Source organism: Pan troglodytes, chromosome 7, assembly GCF_028858775.2.
Source record: "Pan troglodytes isolate AG18354 chromosome 7, NHGRI_mPanTro3-v2.0_pri, whole genome shotgun sequence".
Classification (NCBI taxonomy): Eukaryota; Metazoa; Chordata; class Mammalia; order Primates; family Hominidae; genus Pan; species Pan troglodytes.
This window is the reverse complement of record NC_072405.2, coordinates 130,861,597-130,886,405: the sequence shown is the minus strand read 5'-3', so window position 1 is coordinate 130,886,405 and position 24,809 is coordinate 130,861,597. Positions and strand designations below refer to the sequence as shown.

Below are 24,809 nucleotides of genomic sequence, written 5' to 3'. Positions count from 1 at the left end.
TTTGCAGATTAGGTACCTGAGGCTCAGAAGAGTTCAGGAATCACCCCAGGTGGTGTAGCTTCTGAGAGATGGAGGTGGGATTCCAGTTCCGGGACTGTGTGTCACTTGCATACCTGTGCCTTGGTACCACAGGGGGTTGACACAGAGGTGGGAGATGGGGAGGAAGACTTTTCACTAGCGTATCCTTTTCTACCTTTTGAAATTGGAACCATGGGGAACAGCAGGAGTCTTTGGGGATGATAAGAGTCATGAGTGTGATCTGGGTAGATATTTTTATATTTGGTGTCAAATAACAAATGTCCAAGGAGTGACTGCTGAATCCAAACAATTTTGCAGTGATCCTCATTCCATTGTAAAGAAAAAAAATAAAAATAAAACCAAATTTCTGTGAGGACACAAAGTACTTCGCTACAGGAAGAGATAAGTTGCTCCCCAGGAGTCTCCCCTCTTTTGTTTTTTTCTCAGCTTTCCTATCCTGTAACCAGGTTTAGCCCTGGGACTTCAACCCCCTGGTAAGACGAGGAGACTGAGAAAGGCTCTGCCTTCGGTCTGGTTCTTCAGAAGCAGAGAAGGCAACAAGGACTGAAGTGGCAATGAGTTCTTAAGCAAATGCTCCCAGGAGAAGCCTGGAAGGGAGGAGGGGAAGGACAAAAAGAGAGAGGAGCCAAGGAGGCTAGGATTTCAGGCAAAGTCTCAGCCTCAGCCTGACCTTACAGGGGTCTTGAGAGCTAGACTGCTTAGCATGGTAGCCACTAGCCAGATGTGGCTACTTAAAGTAATTAAATTTAAGTGAAATTAAAAATTCAGATCCTCACCCTCCTTAGTCATATTTCAAGGGTCCAATAGCCACCTGTGGCTAGTGACTACCATTTCGAACAGCACAGATCTAGAACATTCCCATCACCACCAAAATTCTATCAGACAGCACTTCCCTAGAGCATGTAAACGACTCCTTCCAAGTTTGTCCCGACTCAGGCAAGTGACTGGACCTGTACATTCCTACAGCAGTCCATGGACAGCTGAGGCTGCCTGGAGAGATGTCGTCTCGCAGGCTCTTCAGGCTTCTGCACAAGCAGGAAAGTCCTAAGTGTGATTCCTTAAAAGCAAAGGCCCAGAAGGAGGGATGGATGTGCAGAAACAGTAAATGGGACCTGAAGAGGTTTGAGTGGAGCACTGAAAGTGTCTGCTACAGGTTCACAAGTGACAGGGGTGCCAGGTCTGAACTGAGAGTAAAGCAGATGAATAGCCTAAACCCATAAGCCTGCATCCAATATGCAAACAGGAAATGGAAACCTCTTCAGTGCATCACTGTGATCATTTAGAATAGAAGATGCAGGCTGGGCGCAGTGGCTCACACCTGTAATCCTGGCATTTTGGGAGGCCGAGATAGGCAGATCACCTGAAGTCAGGGGTTCGAGGCCAGCTGGCCAACACGGTGAAACCCTGTCTCTACTAAAAATACAAAAATTAGCCAGGCATGGTGGTGGGTGCCTGTCATCCCAGCTACTCTGGAGGCTTTGGTATGAGAATCGCTTGAACCTGGGAGGCGGCATTGCAGTGAGCCGAGATCGCACCACTGCACTCCAGCCTGGGCAACAGAGCAAGACTCTATCTCAAAAACAAACAAACAAACAAAATAGAAGATGTAGTAAAAAATAAAAATAAAAAATCAGTGTCTACGATGCAACCATAAAGCAGACCCGGTTGTAATAGTTGTCCCCTCAACTCACTGTCCCTCTCCCAAATTACCCAGCTTAACCACTGAACTGCAAGAGGAAATCTTATTCTGTGTGGATATTAGCCCTATGAGGAATGATACAATTAGGCCTGTAAGGATTGCCCTGGTCTCTGGCTGGTAGCCCATGAGGTAGAGTATGTCCGGGATCTTAGATGGCACTGGCTATTCATTCTCACTCTATCCTCTCGAAGTAGTAGGTGAGCTTTTGCCTGCTCCTGGGTGGCAGCCTGGAAATGGCAGAGCTGGGAGTTTGCATCCTAGTCTTCCTTCCTCCAGAAGAGTGCTTAACCCCAGCCTCATCACCCCAGCTCCCTCTGTCAGAATCCCTATCTGTGAAACACTCACTGGAATGCCATTGTCTCCAAAGCCAAAGGAAAATATACTTTGATAAAATAGATTTTTAACTGACCTTTTGGCTTGAGCGTCAGCTACCAGAGCATCAGTCCTGATCAACTTCTCTCCAAGACCCTGTGGAGGTACCTAGAAAAAGACTTTTAGAAAGCAAACAATGGGAAAAAAATGTCCCCTGCCTTCTCTGTGGGATGATGCCAGGGAGATGTAGCCCCTTTGCAGCTCCAGGCTGAGCTTCCCAATGAATTGCAGTAGGAGGCAGTGTCCACCCCAGCTGAAATAGAAACTCTTATCTCCTTGTGGATAAAGGTGGCTCTCTGAGGTGGGAAGCTGGGCTGATGCTGTTGGTTTCCGGCGGGTTGTAGGGGATGGTCCGTGCCAGAAATGGTAGCATTCAAAGGGAAACAGAATCCTTCCATTGCAGAGGTTACCCCAGCACTTCCATTGACTGCTTTTTTAGCCACTTATTTAAGTTCAACAAGTGACTCTTTCATTTACTTCCGATGCATTCTGTACAGCCATATACAGCACCGTGTCCTTTATATATGACCACATAAGTATGTAATCTGTCTAGTAGTATTATTTGTCTTTGTATATTTCTAAAGAAGAGGATCCATTCCTGTTTTTAAAAATTTATTTTAAAAATCTTGTATTGAGGTCTAATTTATAAATAGTAATATGCACAAATCATAAAGGTATGGTATAATTTTTACTTATGGATATAGAGCTATGTTTTTAAAAAATTTATTATACTGTGTCTACTAACGAATCACCTTGGGTAATATTATCAAGAAGGCCATGGTAATATTATTTTCAAAATAGATCAAGCTGGGCTGTAATCCCAGGACTTTGGGAGGCTGAGGTGGGAGGATTGCTTGAGCCCAGAAGTTCAAGACTAGCCTGGGCAACATGGAGGATCCGTCTCTGCAAAAAATAAAAAACAATTAGCCATGCATGGTGGTGCACACCTGTAGTCCCAGTGACTTAAGAGGCTGAAGTGGGAGAATTGCTTGATCCCAGGAGATCAAGGTTGCAATGAGCTATGATGGCACCACTGTACTCCAGCACCTGGGTCCACAGCAAGACCCTGTCTCTTTAAAAAAAAAAAAAAAAAGTAGCTCAACCCTGTAATGAAGTAGTGGCTGGCCCTTATTTGGCGTAGATCAAGGCTACATGCTTTAGGTGGATTCTATTAGGGTTTGCAAACCTTGCCCAATATGAGAATTACCTGGCTGTTTATTAAGATTCAGGTCTTCAGAACCCTGCCTTAGATATTCTGGCTTAGGCTGGGGTTGTGGATCAGAAGAATGTGCTTTTAACAAACATCAGGAAAATGTTTCTCAGGGTTACTGCATTCAACCCTCACAACCCCATAAGGTTAAGGTTTTATTCCTATTTCACAGATCAGTTAACTGAGGAACGGAGTAGTTAAGTTACTTACCACAGTCATGCAACAGTAACAGTAAGAGATGGACCTGAGATTCTGTTTCTACCTTTTGATTCTTATCCACTATTCTATACAGCTTCCTAAGAGCATGTCCTTATTTCCTAGAGTTTCCATGGCTCTTAGAATTGGCTGAGTGTATCATATATAAAAGTTTTCTTTCCTGACAAATAAATCATGCAACAGGTGGCCTCTTATTCCAGCTAACAATCAAGGGAATTGCTACCCCTAATCACGCAGAGTGAGGACAGAGTTGTGGATAGAATCAGAGACCTAGAGTTTCTGGCTTGCCCAGCAGCGGGAGCACCATCTAGGACTGTTAAACAAGCAAATGTTCAACTCCACCCCAGACCAACTGAATCAGAAACTCTGGGGATGGGACCCAGTCCATCTTTGATTTTAACAAGCCTCCAGGTGTTTCTGACACAGGCTACAGTTTGAGAACTATTGATTTAGAAGATTGTGTGCTGCTGCCTCCCATCTTCTCAGGGGTTTGTGGTGTGTCCGAGTCCATTTGGGGCTGGTACAACAAAATACCTTAGCCTGGGTAATTTATAAATAATAGAAATGTTCTCACAGTTCTGGAGACTGGGAAGTCCAAGATCAAGGTGCCAGCAGATTTGCTGTCTGGTGAAGTCATGTTCTCGGTTCCATAGATGGAGCCTGTTGTTCTGTTCTCAGGTGGGTGGAAGGGCAAAAAGGGACTAACAGATTCCCCAAGCCTCCCCCACCCTTTTTTTTTTTTTTTTGAGACAGAGTCTTGCTCTTGTCGCCCAGGCTAGAGTGCAATGGCACGATCTCAGCTCACTGCATCCTCCACCTCCCAGGTTCAAGTGATTCTCCTGCCTTAGCCTCCCAAGTAGCTGGGACTACAGGCACCCACGACCACACATGGCTAATTTTTGTATTTTTAGTAAAGACACTGGCTAATTTTTGTATTTAATAGAGACACCACAACCGGTCTCTATTTTGTATTTAATAGAGACACCGGCTAATTTTGTATTTAACAGAGACACCACACCTGGCTAATTTTTGTATTTTAATAGGCCACCATGTTGGCCAGGCTGGTCTCGAACTCCTGACCTCAGGTGATCCGCCTGCCTCAGCCTCCCAAAGTGCTGAGATTACAGGCGTGAGCCACCACACCTGGCTCCCCAAGTCCTTTTATAAGGCACTAATCCTATCCATGAGAGTGGGACCCTCATAACCTAGTCACCTCCTTAAAAGTCCTACCTCTTAATACTTTTGCATTGGAGCTTCAGTTTCAACATGAATTTTGGGAGGACACAGACGTTCAAACCACAGCATGGTGGGTGGGGAACTCCACAGCAACTATGTGGTTCTTATTCCCCCGTGGTTCTTCAGAAGCGCTGTTTGGCCGCAAGCTGTGATGACCACCAGTGGATCAGTTCTAAGGCTGTCCTGGGTCCCGGCCCTCACAGAGTGATCAACAGCTCCTAAAATGTGATGTGCTGCTGCCCTTCCTTTTCACTTAGATGACCTTCTAGCATTTTCCCTGGTATTTTGCATTCTTTCCTAGCTTTATTTTCATGGCTGCATAGTGTCCATCACACGAATGCTCCAGAGCGTGGGTTCTGGAAACTGACAACCTGGCTCCGAATCCCAGCCTTGCTACTTACCAAGCCTTGGAGCCTTGGGCGAGTTTTGTAATCTCTTTTTGCCTCAAGTCCTTCATCAGTAATATGTGCCCAATATCTATATGTGCCTAATAGGGTTGTTATAAGGATTACACTAGATCATGTAAACTGCTTAGAATAGTGCTTGACACATGGCAAGTGCTAAATAAATTTAGTATTTTCTAATTTGTTAACCCCTCTTCTATTTTCGGATTTATAAATACATTGGCTACATTTTTAAAACAACTCCATCACACTGAAAATTTGTAACCAACTAAAATTCACAGGTCATCATTATACCACCTGCTAAAAAAAAAACTTTTAAAATCCATCCTGTTAGCAGAAACTAAAAAATTAAGAAATAAGCCAACAAAATGTCTCCAAAAATATCTCCTTAATAAATGGAAGACCATTGGATTTGCTGGTAGAGAGAGAAAACAATGTTTCATCATATCAGATTTGACAGACCTGGGTGCACACTGCAGTTTTGCCCAGGCAAGCCTCAGTTTATGACCACAAGCAAGTGACGTCTTCTCTCTGATCTGTTTCCACATCTAAAAAATAGAATCATAGGCTGGGCGTAGTGGCTTACTCCTGTAATCCCAGCACTTTGGGAGGCCGAGGCGGGTGGATCACCTGAGGTCAGGAGTTCGAGACCAGCCTGACCAACATGGTGAAACCCCATCTCTACTAAAAATACAAAAAAATTAGCCAGGCATGGAGGCTCACACCTGTAATCCCAGCTACTTGGGAGGCTGAGGCAGGAGAATCACCTGAACCTGGGAGGCAGAGGTTGCAGTGAGCCGATATCACGCCATTGCACTCCAACCTGGGCAACAAGAGCAAAACTCTGTCTCAAAAAAAAAAAAAAAAAAAAAAAAAAAAAACCAGAATAATAATATCTATTGCAGGGCAGTTGTGAAAATTAAAATATGATGAGTGTATTAGCCATAACAAAATACTATAGACTGGGTGGCTTCAACAACAGGTATTTATTTTCTCACAGTTCTAGAGGCTGGAAGCCCCAGATTAAGTGCCAGCATGATCAGTTTCTGGTGAGGACCATCTTCCTGGGACGGCTGCCCTATTTTAATGTTCTCAAATGACCTGTACTTTCTGCGTGCATGGAGGGAGAATGCAAGCTCTCTATTGTCTCTTAGCATTTTGAGGACACTAATCCTATCATATCAGGGCCCCACATTTAGCTTTAACCAGCTCATCTTAGGCCCTATCTCAAATACAGTCACCTTGGAGGTTAGGGCTTCAACACATGAATTGGGTGGAAAGAGGCACAATGCCATTCAATGACCTATGTACATAATTCTTTTTTTTGAGACAGAGTTTTGCTCTTATTGCCCAGGTTGGAGTGCGATGGCATAATATCTGCTCACTGCAACCTCCGCCTCCCAGGTTCAGGTGATTCTCCTGCCTCAGCCTCCCAAGTAGCTGGGATTACAGGTGTGAGCCTCCATGCCTGGCTAATTTTTTTGTATTTTTAGTAGAGATGGGGTTTCACCATGTTGGTCAGACTGGTCTCGAACTGACCTCAAGTGATCCACTCGCCTTGGCCTCCCAAAGTGCTGAGATTACAGACGTGAGCCACCATGCCCGGCCAGCCTTATTTTTCATAAACACACGTAGTAGGGCCAGGTGACTGTCAGTCCCCTTCTCTTCCCTGTAGCAGAGCTAGGGAGCTTCGTTCAGTCTTTTCTCTAGCACAAGAGGGAGTGGCCAGGACTATAGCCAGTAGGAAACAGTTTTCTTCTAACTCAAGTTATGCCCTCAAAGAGTTCATAGTTGATGCGTTTCTTTGCTTGGATTTTTCTTTTTAGGCCCAGGCACATCTAATTTGTATTTTTCTGGAGGATGAAAATTTGATTGCATTTCATAGAAGTGGCACCAGAAATGCTCACAACATGTTCCTGGTGTCAACTGCCATGCAGAGATGTTTACGAGCAGTCATCTCTCCTCTTCCACTGCCAAACTTCAATGGTGCCCCTATGAGTCCATTGGTGGTACAGTTTATAGCAGTGCGCTCAGGAAGTTTGCAAACAAGTTGTAATTTTAGCAATTCTCATTCCTCAGCTTTTTATGAGTCCTTGGGAGAACATTTTTTGCTTAGCCAAAGTTTATTTGATATTGCTGAACATTAAAAAAAAAAAAGGTATGCTCACTTGTATGGAGTAAGAGTGTTGTTTTTTTTTTTGGTCACTGTCATCATAATTGGCAAATGAGATGGGTCTACAGAGAGTGAGGATTAAGGTCACATTATTTCTGGAGTTATAGAGGAGGTTTAACCCAGAAATTCTGCACACCCAGTCCCAGTGGCTGGTGGGGAGTTTCGGGAACACAGAGCTTGTAAAAAGGGCGACACTGCTCTGAGCCCAGTTTATTGTCCCATGGGCCTGAGGGAAGGGTGTGGGGTTGCCTTGAAAGGGGAACTGAAGAATGTGCACTTCTCTACTCCCAGACGGCTTGGGAACCAGGCAGGCTGAATATTTCTGCTAAACCTGATGGGTAATCCTTGGTGCCTAAGCAACTAACCCGTTTCTTTTTCTTTTTCTTTTTCTTTTTCTTTTTTTGAGCGGTAGCAAGGGTTATTGTGAAGAGCGAAAGAACAAAGCTTCCACAGCGTGGAAGGGTGGATGGGGACCCAACCGGGTTGCCTGCAATTAACCCGTTTCTAAGTGCTAAAAGTAGTAGCTGCCTCAGGCCAGCCTCAGAAATTTTAGGAATTCTTTTCACTAGAAAGTTTGGCCAATTGCATTTGTCAAACATTAAATTACAATCAGCCTGTGGTTTCCATGCTAACCCTGGGAGGCATCCTCACTGGTAGAAAATGTGGGGCATATTCTATGGGCATTGCCTGGGGTGACATGAAGGAATTTATATGCCCAATAATCTACATGCTGTCAAACTGAAAAGTGTGGGGTTTGCCTTCCACACCCAGCCATCCCATTTGTCCCCATATACCTAGTGATCTTCCAGTGTCTGGTCTCTGGCCCTCCCTTCTGCTAACCAGGAGCACCTCAGGAGTGGTGGGTGGGATATAAGAAGTGAGGAGATCCATGGACTTTGAAATCAGACAAACCAGGTATTGAATCCTGAGACTTCTACTTGCAATGCAATCTTGGGCAAAATACCAGTCTCTGAGAATCAGAGTCTCCTCATCTGAACAAAGGGGGCGGTAGTGTCTTCCATTTTATACAGTGATTGATAGGACTGATTGAGATAGCATATGTAAATATAAACATATGACTGAGACATAAGTGATTAATAAATGTTAGCAATTGTTAAAGACCAGAGAAAATAATTGAAATTAAAGTAAGTACTTTGACATATTTGACTCTGCATTTTATCTGGGAATCCCAGTGTCTTAAATCACAGTAATCGAGCTCTAAGGACTGAGGTTAATGAAATTGTTGGCTGTTTGGATGGGTTTGGGGAGGGTAGGATGGAGTCGGGAGACTGGAACTCCTTGGCACACACAACAGAGCTATCTCTAAATGCTATTTGTAACAGCTCCACAGACAGGAGGCCTGCAGATGGCTTCCTCTTTGGGGTAGGAATGTTCATTTCAGTTAGAGAAACTTGATAGGCTCCTATTAGTGGCCAACATAGTAGCCAGGGCTGATGGTAGGAGAATATCTGGAGGCGGTATGAAATAGAGGAAAAGCCGAGTGTTATAAGAGCTGATTGTTCAGGTTATTTGTTCATGGTTTCAATTTTCCATTAAAATAGGACTGATTTTAGTCATTACCATACATGGAGACATTTCTAAAGATCTTTTTATACTGTGTATTCTACACACACAATGGGACATACGTTGAACTAATTAAAGCACAGTTAGACAAGAGAATATATGAGTTAATTAAAAGATTCAAAAAATTATTTAAAAAGTATAGCTCCAAGACTGCTAAATAATAAAAAAAAAGTTAACTTCAAAGGAAAAATTTCCCAAGATGTTGGACTGTCATGACGTGAGAATATCCATCAGATTATAAGTCTTGTTTACCTCTGGAGAAGAGCAGCACAGGGATAAATTAAACCCATGGATGACCTGAAGTCTGCATTGTAATCTTTCCTTTCAAGTTTCTTTTTTTTCTTTTCTTTTTTTTTTTTTTTTTTTTTTTTGAGATGGAGTTTTACTCTGTCACCCAGGCTGGAGTGCAGTGGCGCAATCTCAGCTCACTCCAACCTCCACCTCCTGGGTTCAAGTGATCCTCAGCCTCCTAAGTAGTTGGGATTACAGGCATGTGCTACCATGCCCGTCTAATTTTTGTATTTTAGTAGAGATGGGGTTTCACCATGTTGGTCAGGCTGGTCTTGAACTCCTGACCTCAAGTGATCCATTCATCTCAGCCTCCCCAAATGCTGGGATTACAGGCATGAGCCACTGCGCCCAGCCTCTTTCCCTTCTGTTTCCTTCCCCACCTATAGATGGTGAGCTGGAGCTTGGCCCTTTTTTTGTGTGATAGAAAGAGTATGGACTCTGTAGTCATATAGCCGTGGGTTCAAATTCTCGACACTAACTGTGGGATCCTAAGCAGTTATTTCACTGCATAGAACCATGGATTCCTTGTTTATAAAGTGCAGCTCATAATACCACTTTCAAAGAAGGGTTGCGGCAATTAAACAAGATAATGCATCCACACAACCTTTCACCTGGTGAACATCCGCTTTTCTCTGTCCATAATACTACTGGCAGATGGTCGTGGCAGGTCACAAGGGCACAAAGAAAGGTATGGAGGACAGTCACTTGTCTCCAGAAATCTACCTGGATAATGCCACTGAATAGAATAGTCAGGAATTGACACCAAGCTGTTTTGCTGCTTATTCACCTGTACTAAGTTGTTCATTTCTTATAGTCAATATCCCTCAGTATCAACTTTCTGAGACATGGGACCTTGCCTTTCACCACCATATTCAGATTAAAGGAGTTTATTTATCTATTTATTATTTATTTATTTATTTTGAGACGAAGTCTCACTCTGTCGCCCAGGCTGGAGTGCAATGGCGCAATCTCGGCTCACTGCAACCTCTGCCTCCAGGGTTCAAGCGATTCTCCTACCTCAGCCTCCCAAGTAGCTGAGATCACAGGTGCCCGCCATCAAGCCTGACTAATTTTTGTATTTTTAGTAAAGACAGGGTTTCGCCATGTTGGCCAGGCTGGTCTCGAACTCCTGACTTCAGGTGATCTGCCTGACTCGGCCTCCCAAAGTGATGGGATTACACGCATGAGCCACCGCACCCGGCCCAGATGAAAGGAGGTTAGAAGATATAAATGAGGCAATTGATTGGCTACTCCTAGCTGGGGGAAATGACGCAGGGAGTTAGAGAGTGTTCCTGGGAAACCCCTCTCACCTGACAATTTGGTACTTGTTAGTGATTCTTTGACCCTCATTTCTTTCCTGAAGGGTCTGTTGATGCCCAGGCTCCATTAGGGGTGGCCAGTGGATGAAAGTATTTGAGATTGCCAGAACCATGTAAGCGATCTGGCCAGTTGCTTTTTTTTCTTTTTTTTTTTTTTTGTGGCTTGCATTGTGGCATCTGCTGGGAGATGCTAATTACAGCAATTAAGTAAAATGAGGATGTAATATTGCTTAGCAACCCAGTTACCTAATATGTAATTTTACTAATTTGGCTGAATCTGTGTGCTGTAACTGTTTGTGTTTTAATTAAGGATATTAATAATAATGTTTTTGTATGGAACATTTTATGCAACATTCTCTGATACTTCTCCAGAATTAAATTAATGCAAAAGCATTTCTTGAAAGACAGGTTTTTGGGGATTTTTTGTTTTGTTTTGTTCAAAACTAGTCAGGCTAAGGGGGCATATTTGAAGATCCAGAAGCAATATGCAATGTGATACCTCAGTAGTCAGTGGAGAGAAAAACACTTGGCCTGATGTCCTGCAGGAATGAGTTCCCCAATGTCATAAAGATTTGACCCACAAGTGGTTCTATCATGCAGCCAGTTTAAGCCTCATGGAATTCATCACATTGGGCATTTAAAGTAATTTAAAGACATTTTATAAATTATTTTTATCTTGCTTAGGGACGCATTTATGTACAAGTCTTCAAATTGGATCCATGCTGACCGTGAATGTAAAATCTTAACAACTTTCACTTTTTCAAAAAATAGGCAACTTCTATCCCCCAGATCAAAAGAAGGTAACTCTACCTCCCTAAACAACCAAGTTACTACTGAAAACACCAGTCACTAAAGATAGATTTAAAAGGAGAAGCAGGAAATGGATGTTAGGCTGTTCTCATAAAACATCTAATCTCAGCTACCTTTCAAGATCACTTTTTTTCAGGGCTGAATTAATCTGGAAATTAGCATGTAGTGGACATAAACCCAAGTTCTTTGGATTTAGCATTAGTTACTGCTTTGTTTGGTCGAAGGGCTGAGAGTGGGAGAGGAGTTATGTAGTAGTCATTAATCACAAACTTCTTGGGAAATTGTTCTCTTTATATTCTAGTTATTCATTTAGTCATTCATTTAACAGATACTGAGTGCCTGCTATGTGCCTAGAACTGTTCTAGGTGCTAGGAATACAGCAGGGAATAATCAAATAAAAATTTCTACCTTGATCAAACTTATGTTCTAATGACAATAATGGCTATTACTATGTATTCTGTGCCAAGTACTGCTCCATGCAATATTCATTTATTAACTTATTTAATTTTCACAACACCACCATGAGGTGACCATATTATTATCCCCAGTTTGCAGTTGAGGAAGCTAAGGCATGGAGAGTTTAAGGAACTTGCCAAGGTCACATAATGAGTAGTAGAGCTGGGATTTGAATCCAGGTATCTGAATTTCTGCTTTACCTCCTCCTACCTATGGCTTCATTCTGTTGCCCCTCTCTGATATTATACGGTCCTATTTATTTTTTCACTTATTCACACTCCTGGCTAATGGGAAATGTAAAATCTTTCCAGGATTTGTAGCTTTGCTTCCAACCATGGGAATGTGTTTCTGAATTTTGTAACTAATCAATTTTGCGAAGAACAAAGCATGTCCTTGCGTTTCTCAAGCAGTTTCAGATAATACTTAGAAACTGGGTGTGAATTGCAGCTTCAAACCCCGTCCCAGGGTGCCAGTATTTTCTTCTGGCTGGGTAAGAAAGTTATCTTCTCTTGGGAGACAGCATTTTCTTGGTTACTATAGTTTAGTTCTTGCCACATATAAGAGACAGATGGTCATATTTTTAAGGATACACACATAGCTTAAAATGTAAAATAATTGAAATATAAATAAAAGCGATTTCAGAGTCCCCCTGAGACTGCAGATCAAGACAGATCTTTGGGAAGAATCTTGGAAGGGATGTAAAAAGGCTGTTCCTGGCAGAATGGGAAAAAGCCAGGCAGACAGGTTTTAGCCTTACCTTTTCAAATGTCCAAGTGACGATTTGTGAAATCTTAATGTCCAGCTGACATTTACTTGGTACTTAGTTCCCAGAATCTGGCTACAGTAATGTGTTTCCAAGTATGATCTACAAATAAAGAGCACATTAGGAGGCCATTTCACTGGCCCTGAATGTCAGAATATTTCAGAATTGTGTTGTGTTGTGTGTTTGTGTATGTGTATACTTTCCTTTGCAAAACTGAATTCACATGTTAAAAACCTTTTGAAAAACATGTATTCATGCAGTTACCCAGCCAACATTTATTGAACACCTACCATGTGCTAGATTCCAGGGAGTTAAAGAGAGAGGAGACCAGGCTCCTACCCTGAAAGACAGCAAGGTCTAGTAAGAGAAATCAGGTGGTGATTATGAAACAGTAAGGTAAATGGATTGATAATGATGTGTGGGAATCCAGAGGAGGGATGCCTATCTCCAGAAAGAGATCAAAGAGGAGATCAGATGGCAAATGGTCTTGAGCTCCAGTAGATCACTTTGCTGGCAACAGAAGTTTGTTTTCCCCAACATCTATCTTCTTACCCAGGAGCTGTCAACTCTGATACATAAGCAACAACCCCTACAGAGTAAGCACCCAAGAACCTCTGTTGGCTGCCAGCTTAGGCAACCTCAGACTTGCTGGAAGGGCACTTACTTCATCTTGGCTTCCAAAAAGCAAGACATCTGCTCCAAGTATGGTTTTCTCGCCTAGATTAGCCAAAGTCCAGAGATTGCTTTGATGGAAACATGGGCTTTTGAGGGGAGAATACTCTTAACATCCCTGGGGAAGTCAATATCTAACCCATGCTTGAACACTTCCACAGATAATGCAAACATTTATGCTTACCCTTTCCTCTTTTCCATTCCTCACACAAAATCTTCTCTTTTCCAGACAAACTCATTGTCTTTGGCATTGTTAGGAAACCTTTCCGTATATAGACCCTCGATTTCCAATCTAAATGACTATTTCTTTTGAATACTGTTTTGACTCCCAGTATAAACTTCCTCTCCTTTGCAGTAGACATGGCCCTTTGGGAATCCTGGTGTTACTTAACTTAGAACTCAAGTATTGGGTTCTTAAGATCTTAAAGGCCTTATGAAATATGACTGTAGCTTATCTGGAGTCTAATATGCCTGTGAGCCATCAGAGTGGAGATGATCAGTAAGCAGGCTGTTAGATAGACAGTATCCAACATTGTATATCCAGTATTATTTATTGGCTGGGAGTTGGTAATATGCCAATGCAAATTAATCTCAAGAGAAAGATTTCACAGAGCATTTATAAATTGAATTATTCCACTAGTTTTCTCTATTTCTTTCTGGAGGCGCTACTCCTATTGCCCTGCTGGCTCACATAACAAAAGAGAAAGGATCTTAATCTTATCTTGTCCGATGGCCTTGACTCATCTTTGCAATACCATAATATGTACAGCAATCAGCTGTCTGTTCAGTCACTATAAGGTAGTATAGTGATGAATGTCCACATTCCTATGTTTCATCCCCAACTTATTATTGTTGATAATCAGAAGCAATTCATTGGGAATGATATAAAGAATAAGTGAAATCTATTATTTCCAACACCTTAATAGGGATGAAATAACAAATATGTTGATAAACGTGAGATTCCTTCTTTGTCTTTGTGCCATAATCACTGATCTCCATTTTTAAAGAATTGCTTTTCCTGAAAGTTCAGATTCCCTCTCTGGAGGAAGATCTTTATAATGATCGGGTTGCTCCAGTGAGGAGGAATAATTCTCCACCCATCCACCCTACCTGGCTCATGTTCTTTGCTTGTCATCTACCAGAAGCTGGTTCCGACTTTCTTCCATAATCCAGCAATGAGTCTCCCCAAAACTGGAGCTTAACTTGGAGTAAAGAGGCCATGGGAATTAGGAGGGGAGACAGTATTTCTCCTTTTAAACTGTGTCTCCTTGAGGCTTAATCCATGCCTGTTCTGTTCACACTGTACCTAGACTTGGGTTTGTGTAGAGTAGGTGCTTATTAGTCTACTAGAGGAGCCATAACAAAATACCACAGACTGGGTGGCGCCAACAACAGACATTTAGTTTTCACAGTTCTGGAGGCTGGAAGTCCAAGATCACGGTGCTGTCAGGATTGGTTTCTGGTGAGGACTGTCTTCCTGGCTTGCGGATGGCTGCCCTCTTTCTGTGTCCTCACATGGTCTTTCCTCTGTGAGTGCATGGGAGGGGGAGAGATTTTTGGCTTCTCTTCCTCTTCTTATAAGAACACGGTTCCATTGGATTAATGCCCCACTCTTAGGACCCCCTCACTTAACCTTTATTACCTCCTTGTAGGTCCTATTGCTATAGGGGTTAAGAAGGAATTATTTAGGCAGATAGCAAGGGCATGGGAGTCCTCAGTAAGGCTGTTCTTTTTAATGAAAAGCAGCCCCAAATCATTTTCTAACAAAGAGCAGCCTGTAAGTTGAACTGCAGACATAAACAAGCAAGCTGGGAGCTTTCAGGGGTGAATGCCGGCAGGAACTACGGACTAGACATTTTCAAGATGGCGGCTCTATCTTCCCTTCTCTGCCGGCCACGTGTACAGCAAGAAGCAGACAAGATGGCACAGATGAACTGGAAAGTCCATTTGCATAAGAAGATTAGGGTAGGGCAAGCAGCCCTTCCCTGCAGTATGTAAAAGTCATACCTGATGGAACCAATCTGTGAGTCCTGCCTAAATCAGACACCGCCTTCTCAAACCAGACTATAAAATTCAGCACATTGGCTGCCAACTGGTCCTTTCTGCTCGGAGACCCCTGTCTCTATAGAAGAAGCTGTTTCCCTTTCTCTTCTACCTATTAAACCTCCACTCCTAAACTCCTAGTGTATGTCCGTGTTCTAAATTTTCCTGGCGCGGGACAACCCCGGATATTCCTGGCGGGGATATACCCCCGGCAAGGTAGCCACTTCACCATTTCCAAATACTGTCATATTGGGCTTCGACATATGAATCTTATGAGGACACAATTCAGTCCATAACAGTGCTCCATAAATATTTGTTGAGTATATCACTTGGTGAATGAAGAAATCTTTATTGATTGATTGAATGAATGAATGAATTAGCGAGTGATTTTTGGTGTTCTTTTGTAAGGAAGGGAGAAAGGACTTGAACAAAGCAAGAAGCTTCTCTGTGACCTCTGAGAGTACCCCTGAGTCCAAAAAGATCCTATAACTTCAACTGGCAGGTCTCAGCATCTCTGCTATCTGCTTTGCTGGAGGCCAGTGTGTCAGTGTAAGGGATTAATGAGGCCACAGGTGTAGGTTTCATCCCACGTGGATCAGTTAACTTTATTCTGAGAAGGGCTACTCCATAGCTATAGCCTGCGGGCATTACGTGTTAGACTCGAAACACTTCTAATATTAAACAATGACATAAATGTGTTTCTCATGCATTTAAGAAAGGTGAATAAAAACAAGTAAAATAATTATTTACCCAATTTTTGGTGACTCAGTGACAGCAGTCGTAGTGGTGGTGGTTTCATTAAAGAATTAATGTTTGCCGAGGGAAAACTATAAGGAGCACCCCCCGCCCACCACGCAGGTCAAAACCAATCACAGATGAGGCAGGCTCGCTGAGCGCTTTCAACCAGCGCTCATTGTCGTACGTCTGGATGATTATTGTAGATGTCATGATTTTTTATACTAATTTGTATGCATTTCTTCACTCATTTTCCAACTCACTTATTCCAGTTCAGAGTCAAGGGTGGCCAGACGGAGCCTGTCCCAGCAGCTCAGGGCACAAAGCGGGAACCAACCCTAGACAGACGCTCACACCCACATTCACACTTACCCCAGGACCATGTAGAAACGCCTTGTCACCGAACGGGAACATCTTTGGGATGCAGGAGGAAACTGGAGATCCCAGAGAAAACTCAGGCACTCGTGGGGAGAATGTGCCAACTCCACACAGGCAGTGGACCTCCCCGGGAATCGATTTCTTTTCTCACTAATGTCATAATAAAATGATGTTGAATGGAATGAAAATATTTAAGGACCTGATGTATATGTTTCTTATAGAATTTTCTTTTTTTCTTTGAGACGGAGTCTCGCTCTGTTCCCCAGGCTGGAGTCCAGTGGCACAATCTCAACTCACTGCAACTTCTGCCTCCTGGGTTCAAGCGATTCTCCTGCCTCAGCCTCCCGAGTAGCTGGGACTACAGGCACGTGCCACCACAACCGGCTAAGTTTTATATTTTTAGTAGAGACGGGGTTTCACCATATTAGTCAGGCTGGTCTCAAACTCCTAACTTCACGTGACCACCTGCCTCATCCTCCCAAAGTGCTGAGATTACACGCTTCAGCCACCCTGTCCAGCCTCTTAGAGAAAATTTTAAGAATTTTTTAAAAAGAAGAAATAAGGCCGGGCGCGGTGGCTCACGCCTGTAATCCCAGCACTTTGGGAGGCCGAGGCGGGCGGATCACGAGGTCAGGAGATCGAGACCATCCTGGGTAACACGGTGAAACCCCGTCTCTACTAAAAATACAAAAAATTAGCCGGGCGAGGTGGCGGGCGCCTGTAGTCCCAGCTACTCGGGAGGCTGAGGCAGGAGAATGGCGTGAACCCGGGAGGCGGAGCTTGCAGTGAGCCGAGATCGCGCCACTGCACTCCAGCCTGGGCGACAGAGCGAGACTCCGTCTCAAAAAAAAAAAAAAAAAAAAAAGAAATAAAATCAGCCATAAAATTGCTCTACATTTTAATGGTTTTGTTTTCAAGCTTTTCTTTAACATCCTTGAGTTACATTTACAGAGCTTTTCCAGAATATAGATGCATTTTCCCACATTTACACGTAGTACTTATAATTTCAAGGTGTGTAATGCTGCATCCAGAGGACATGCACACACATGGATACAGCAGATAGCTCATGTATTTCACTTGAGTTTTATCTGGGAAAAGTATCCTTTTATTACAGCATACCCACCAGGTAGTGAAAAGACAATTTGCTCTATCTCAGAGTTTAGATACAGTACTATACGTTTCATTAAGCCAATATCGGCATATCCAAAAGGACACATAATTCAACATGTCTGCTGTTCCTCAGATGGCAAATGAAGGTTCTTTAATATAAATATTAGAGAATTTACACTCGGTTAGTTGAAAAATCAATTTTCCTCTTCTCTGTTTTTATTAATCAATGAGAATTTTATGATGAGATGAATAATACAGAACACCAACAGTCCTTCCTGTAAAACAGGAGTCCCCAAGACCCAGGCCATGGACCTGTAGCGGTCTGTGGCTTGTTAGGAACGGGACTGCACAGCAGGAGGTGAGCAGCTAGCAAGCAAAGCTTCATCTGTATTTACAGCGCTCCCCATTGCTCGCATTACCGCCTGAGCTCTGCCTCCTGTCAGATCAGCAGCAGCGTTAGATTCTCGCAAGAGTTCTAACTCTATTGCTCCTTATGAGAATCTAATGCCTGATGATTCTCATAAGGCATCATCACCCCCAGATGGGACCATCTAGTTGCAGTAAAACAAGCGCAGGGCTCCCGCTGATTCTACATTATGGTGAGTTGTATAATTATTTCATTATATATTACAATGTAATAATAATAGCAATAAAGTGCACAATAAATGTAAAGCGCTTGAATCATCCCAAAACCATCTCCCACCAATCCCCAATTCCCCACCTCATCCCGAAAGGTGGGGAAACCAGTCCCTGGTGCCAAAAAGATTGGCACTGCTGCTCTAAAAGCTTCCTTTGGCCAGGTGCAGCAGCTCATGCCTGTAATCCCAGCACTTTGGGAGGCCAAGGCAGGCAGGAGTTCAAGACCAGCCTGGCCAACATGGCAAAACCCCATCTCTACTAAAAATACAAAAATTAACAGGGTGTGGTGGTGCACACCTGTAATCCCAGCTACTCGGGAGGCTGAGACAGAATCGCTTGAACCCAGGAGGTGGAGGTTGCAGTGAGCTGAGATCACACCACTGCACTCCAGCCTGGGTGACTCTGTCTAAATCAATAAATAAAAGCCTTCTTCATTATTACTTCTCGAACACACTGGACTTCCCCATCAAGCTCTCCCTGTTCAGGGTATTGGTCAGCTTGGTTCCAGGTTTTCTTAGACCTCATTCTTTTCTCTTAGTAATTCCATTCCTCATACCCTGAGCTACCAAATGTGGATTTTCTAACAAATTGCATTTTCCCAGTTATTATTTACTTCAATTTTATAGTCTCGCTGGAGAAAAATAAATATTGGTAGGAAATTCACAGAAACTCCTAGGATTCTCCATGAGAGTGGCATATCTTTTTCTCACTTTGCTTCTGCCTCTACAATATATTTATGCTGTCTCTGGATCGTGACAGAGTTGATATCCTCTGGATGGAAATTTAGGGTATGGAAAATGAGAGCATGTTAGGCCAGGGAAGGAGGAAGGGAACCAGTTTTTATTGAATGCTGACTATAAGGTACTAAATACTGAACAAAGTGCTCTGTATATTTTACTATATTTAATCCTAATCCTATGGGGTAGGTATTATATTTTTAAAATGAGGAAACTAAGGGTAGGTGTAAGAATGGAGCACAAACTATATGCTAGTTTCTGTGATAGGTACAGAGCATTGGCTATTTAATCTTCACAACACAACCTTACTTTTTTTTTTTTTTTTTTTTTTTTTTGTGAGATGGAGTCTCACTCTGTCACTCAGGCTGGAGTGCAGTGGTGCGATCTTGGCTCACTGCAACCTCTGCCTCCCGGGTTCAGGCGATTCTCCTGCCTCAGCCTCCCAAGTACCTGGGATTACAGGCACATGCCAGCATGCCCAGCTAATTTTTTGCATTTTTAGTAGAGATAGGGTTTCACTGTGTTAGCCAGGATGGTCACGACCTTACTTTTTAAGAAGTAGTGATTCTTAAAAAGTTTAACAAATGTCAGACAAAATGGGGTTCTAATACAGCTTTGTATGCCTCCCAAACCATGTCCTTTTTCAGTTTAACATGCAGTCTGACAGCTGTGCTCAACTGATACAGATGTTAAAATTTTAAAAAGGCAGGGTGAGCTATTTAATTTCTGGATTCAGAGTACAGAGTGCTCACCATTACACCATGGCACCTCACATGACCTATTTAATTTCTTTTTTTTTTTTTTTTTTGAGATGGAGTCTCACTGTGTAACCCAGTCTGGAGTGCAGTGGCATGATCTTGGCTCACTGCAACCTCCACCTCCCAGGTTCAAGCAGTTTTCTGCCTCAGCCTCCCAAGTAGCTGGAATTACAGGTGCGTGCCACCATGTCCAGATAATTTTTGTATTTTTAGTACAGACGTTGGTTTCACCATCTTGGCCAGGCTAGTCTTGAACTCCTGACCTCGTGATACATCCACCTCGGCCTCCCAAAGTGCTGGGATTACAGGAGTGAGCCGCCGCGCCTGGCTGAGCTATTTAATTTCTTAAAGTAATTAAAGCTTAAACACTTTCAAGTCTAAAAACTTTTTTTTGAAACACAAACACTTTGGAGCAAATAAGAAAACACAGTATACATTCTTGCTCCTTGTAGATACCTTTTCTTAATGAATTTTTACCTTACCCTTAATCCCTTTAAAGCCTATGCTAGGCTTCAGAGAAATGCTTTCTGTTTTCTTTAGCCTCACTTGCATTTGAATCCTCTAGCAGCTTCTCAGTGACTCTTGCTCACTTATTATAAAATGCCCTCCTCCCTCCTGAATGAATTGAGCTTAATCTCTACATGTTAAATCCCCTTGTGTGGGCACCCATGCCAGCAGTCATTTCCCTTCACACTATCCTAGACTCTACTCTCAATGAGATTCACAGAACTTCTATATCTCTCTCTCTGTTTTTTTTTTTTTTTTTAAAGACAGAGTCTCGCACTGTTGCCCAGGCTGGAGTGCAGTGGTGCAATCTCAGCTCACTGCAATCTCTGCCTCCCAGATTCAGGCCATTCTCCTGCTTCAGCCTCCCGAGTAGCTGGGACTACAGGTGCATGCCACCATGCCAGGCTAATTTTTGTATTTTTAGTAGAGACGGGGTTTCCGCATGTTGGCCAGGCTGGTCTCAAACTTCTGACCTCAGGTGATCTGCCCGCCTCGGCCTCCCAAAGTGCTGGGATTACAGGTGTGAGGCACCATGCCTGGCCTTCCATATCTTTAATGACTCTTCCAACCTAAAGGCTTTTCAAATACACTTTTTCTTTGAGTTGGCATTGCAAACCGCCCCTCTTGCCTAATTTTAACTTTGTAAGTAAAAGAAAGCTCCTCCAAGTTATACAACAAGCTTGTTGCCAGAAATTCAACAGGTAATAATATGCTTTATTCTACTGATAATTTTGTTCCTACAGTATTTAGGTTTATAAGAGAACATAAGCTTTTGTATTTCCTCTGTGCAATTTTTATCTAGGGGTAACAAGCCTTTTGCCTAAGAAAATAACTCTTGTATCCACCATGTGGTTAGACACCTGGCATTTCTCTAGCAAATTGTAAAGTGTTGCTTTCTGGATTAAAAGATAAGATTGAAAATGCAAATATCCTAGAGAGAAGTCACATTTACTAAATTAGACTTATGCTACCCTGCAAATGGTTGATATAAAAGTCTCTCCCAAAAGGAGATTGAGATATCGAGGAGTAGGAGAGACATGAAAGATCCCAGTGTTTAAAAGCAATGAATGAGAAGTAGGACCTAGCCCCTGCTCCGAAGGTGGCCCTCAGAGCACTTTGATTCTTCTTCTTTCAAGTCTGGCCTTTCAGAAAATATTTACTATGGAAATCACATTTTATGCTGAGTGTAAGTTCAAAAGTCAGTGTGAAAATCTTGTGTGGTAAAAATCTCTCTTGAAAATCTCCCCTAAAGTGCAGTTCCATACCACTTCTCAAGAAGTCCAGCATTGCCAGTTCTTCCTTGAGCTTTATCAGATACACCACTGGCTATTGCTTCAACTGAGTTCCAGCTTGTTTGTTTGCATTTAGGGGCTACGTGCATGAAAAATTCCATACCCAGAAGTACATTCAATGCAGCCAGATGTCCAAACTGCAGGAGACACAGGGGAGTGAAGCCTAACCCAGGAAATAATAGATTCTCGGTCTTACTTCATGCTTGTGCTGGGACATATAGATGCTCAGGAAAGGAATACTGGAGAGAATTTTACACAGTATTTAAATTCTTTTCTCCGTCACATTTATTTATTTTTCTTATAGTTGAATTTGCACAAATTAAAGTCATGTTATTGAACTCCCTTGCATATTCGTCCAGATGCCCAGCTCTTGGGTGCTATCTTAACCTCATTGGAGAGGAGATGGCAGAAGAGCAGGGTATAGTGGAGCCCTTTGATTCCAGACCAGAAAAATGAGAGCAGATCACCAATTTGGGTCTTATACAAGGTGATATGCCAGGTGAATAAACTAGTCTCCATTTTGATGATCTCTCTCTCTCTGTCTGTCATTCTCTCTCTCTCTCTCCAGGCTGGTCCATTCAGGTCCAGGAAAGGGATCACCCCAGGCTGGTGTGGATCTGTCCTTTGCAACGCGAACTGGTACCAGGCAAGGGATTGAAACACATCTCTTCAGAGCAGAGACCAGCAGGGACCTCTCCCACTGGACAAGGAGCATAGTACAGGGTTGCCACAATTCTGCTGAACTCATTGCTGAAATCAGCACTGGTGAGTACTGCAGTGAGCTACCAAGGACACATTGTTACGGGAAGATGAACCCTCTACTCCACCGGGGCCTTAAAGTAGTTGTCATCACTGGCCTCTGGGGATAGTTAAAATTCCAGAAGCAAATTTAAATTCTTCTAAATTAAGGAGGTCTATACCCTACTAAAATGTAACCTAAGGCTTTGATTATAGAAAGACTTATCCTACCTTCATTCAAGAAAAGTTGGTAAGTTGGATAGTCAGTTACAGTTTTCCTACCTGTAACCTCTGGGTGGCTTCCTGGAGGAATGAACTTTGAGGCATGAATGAGTAGTGTTCTTGGTTACAAACAACAGAAACTGATTCCGAGTAATCTATCACAGAATAAAATTATTGGAAATATATTAGGCAGTTAATAGGATTGATCAGAAAACATATGTGTGAGTCTTTTTGGCCTGCTATAAAGAAATGCCTGAGGCTGGGTAATTTATAAAGAAAAGAGGTTTACTTTGGCTCCCAGTTCTGCAGACTGTACAGGAAGCATGGTCCTGGCATCTGCTTCTGGTGAGGGCCTCAGGAAGCTTCCAATTATGATGGAAGGCAAATGGGATATCACATGGCAATAGGAGAGGGGAGAGAGATAGAGAGGAGAGGAAAGTGCCGCACTATTTTAAACAACCAGGTCTCTCATGAATTCAAAGCAAGGGCTCACTCATTACTGAAAGGAGGAGGGAACCAAGCTATTCATGAAGGATCTGCCCCCAAGACCCAAACACCTTCCACCAAGCCCCACCTCCATACTGGGGATTACATTTCAACATGAGATTTGGAGGGGATAAAACATCCAAACTATATCAACTAGAGACCCAGGGCAGTAAAAAAGAGCAGGAGCCAAAGGCATTGAGCTGGGGATAAGCAGAGCAAAGGGACAGTTCTGGGAAGAGTGACCAGTGCCCCTGCCCTGGTGTGAATGAAGAGGCAGAGGCAGAATGGAAGTGCTGAGTGAGCACAGGCCACATTCACACAGAGCTCTTAGAAAGGGCAAGTCGGTGGTAGAAATGGGAGATGTGTGTAGAAGGAAGAACCCTCCTATAGTACAGTATGTATTAAGGACCTGCTATATGCCAGTCATTTAATGTGTCAGTAGTTTCATACTTTGAAAAACAAAGTTGTTTTTTTTTTTTTTTTTTGAGACAGTGTTTTGCTCTTGTCACCTGGGCTGGAGTACAATGGCGTGATCTCACTGCGACCTCCATCTCACGGATTCAAGCAATTCTCCTGCCTCAGCCTCCTGAGTAGCTGGAATTACAGGCACATGCCACCATGCCCAGCTAATTTTTGTATTTTTTAGTAGAGTTGGGGTTTTACCATGTTGGCCAGGCTTGTCTCGAACTCCTGACCTCAAGTGATCTACATGCCTTGACTTCCCAAAGTGCTGGGATTACAGGCATGAGCCACCTCACCCATCCTGAAAAACAAACTTTTTATGGGTCCTAAAATCAATTAATTGATTCAGGCAAGACCAGCATTTTAAAAATGAAATAAAGTAGAATAGAAAAATGGGTGTAAATATTGTTTCATTGTTTTGAAGAACTTTTGATTGCACTGTGTGTGTGCACCCATGTGTGTCACAATACTTTGCCTATCTCATCCAATCCTTCCATTTCCCTTGTCAACCTGACAAATCAGGAAGCAAATTCTCAAAAAAGGTCAAATAACTTGCACGAGATCACACAACTAATAAATGACAGATCTGACTTCAACTCTAGGTTGTGTCACTCTGAAGTCCACTCTTTGTCCACTGTAGTTTCTACAGAGACAAGGAACTTCCCACAGTTATGCCACTGATCCAACAAAAATCAGTTCTGCTCAGGCTGCTGTGATCAATAACTTTCATGCCACTCTCCAAAACATACAGAGAGAAATGATGATAGACATCCAAACTTACATATATAGGTATATAGATAGATAATTTAAAATTTTTAATTGGGCAAAGATTAAATAAGGGACTGGAAACCCGGTGTGGTGGCTCACGCCTGTAATTCCAGCACTTTGGGAGGCTGAGGTGGATGGATCAGCTGAGGTGAGGAGTTCGAGATCAGCCTGGCCAACATGGTGAAACCCCGTCTCTACTAAAAATACAAAAATTAGCCAGGTGCCGTGGCATGTGCCTGTAATCCCAGCTACTTGGGAGGCAGGAAAATCGCTTGACCAGGAGGCAGAGGTTGCAGTGAGCCAAAATCATGCCACTGCACTCCAGCCTGAGTGAAAAGAGTGAGACTGCATCTCAAAACAAAACAAAACAAAACAAAAAAAAGAGAATGGAAAAGTAATATCAAATCTTAGGTAACATTACTAGGTAAATGCATACCATGCAATCTTACACATTTGCTAAGTTGTACTCCATCCATATTTAACCCGGTGTTTTTCATCACTCAGGAAACTATACAATTAACAATGTCTGTAATGTTATTGTTCTTGATCCTGAAATCTAAGACAAATTCTTTCTGGTTCTGAGCTCTAAGGCCAACCTCTTCCAGGTCTCCTGCGGACATTCATCAAAGGGCATTAGGTGTCATAGTGGCTAGTACCCTCAACAAAAGTCTTCCAGTAAATCTAACTTTG

At 42.8% G+C, this 24,809-nt stretch overlaps 1 protein-coding gene across 1 annotated transcript in view; it reads left to right on the top strand.

Annotated features, from left to right (window-relative positions):
- The window catches only part of SNTB1 (syntrophin beta 1), a 278,226-nt gene that overhangs the window by 242,992 nt on the left and 10,425 nt on the right, over window positions 1-24,809 (top strand). The window contains exon 5 of the mRNA XM_519931.9: window positions 22,012-22,208. Within this exon, the coding sequence (XP_519931.2) occupies window positions 22,012-22,208 (197 nt within the window). The remainder of the gene's footprint in view (window positions 1-22,011; window positions 22,209-24,809) is intronic.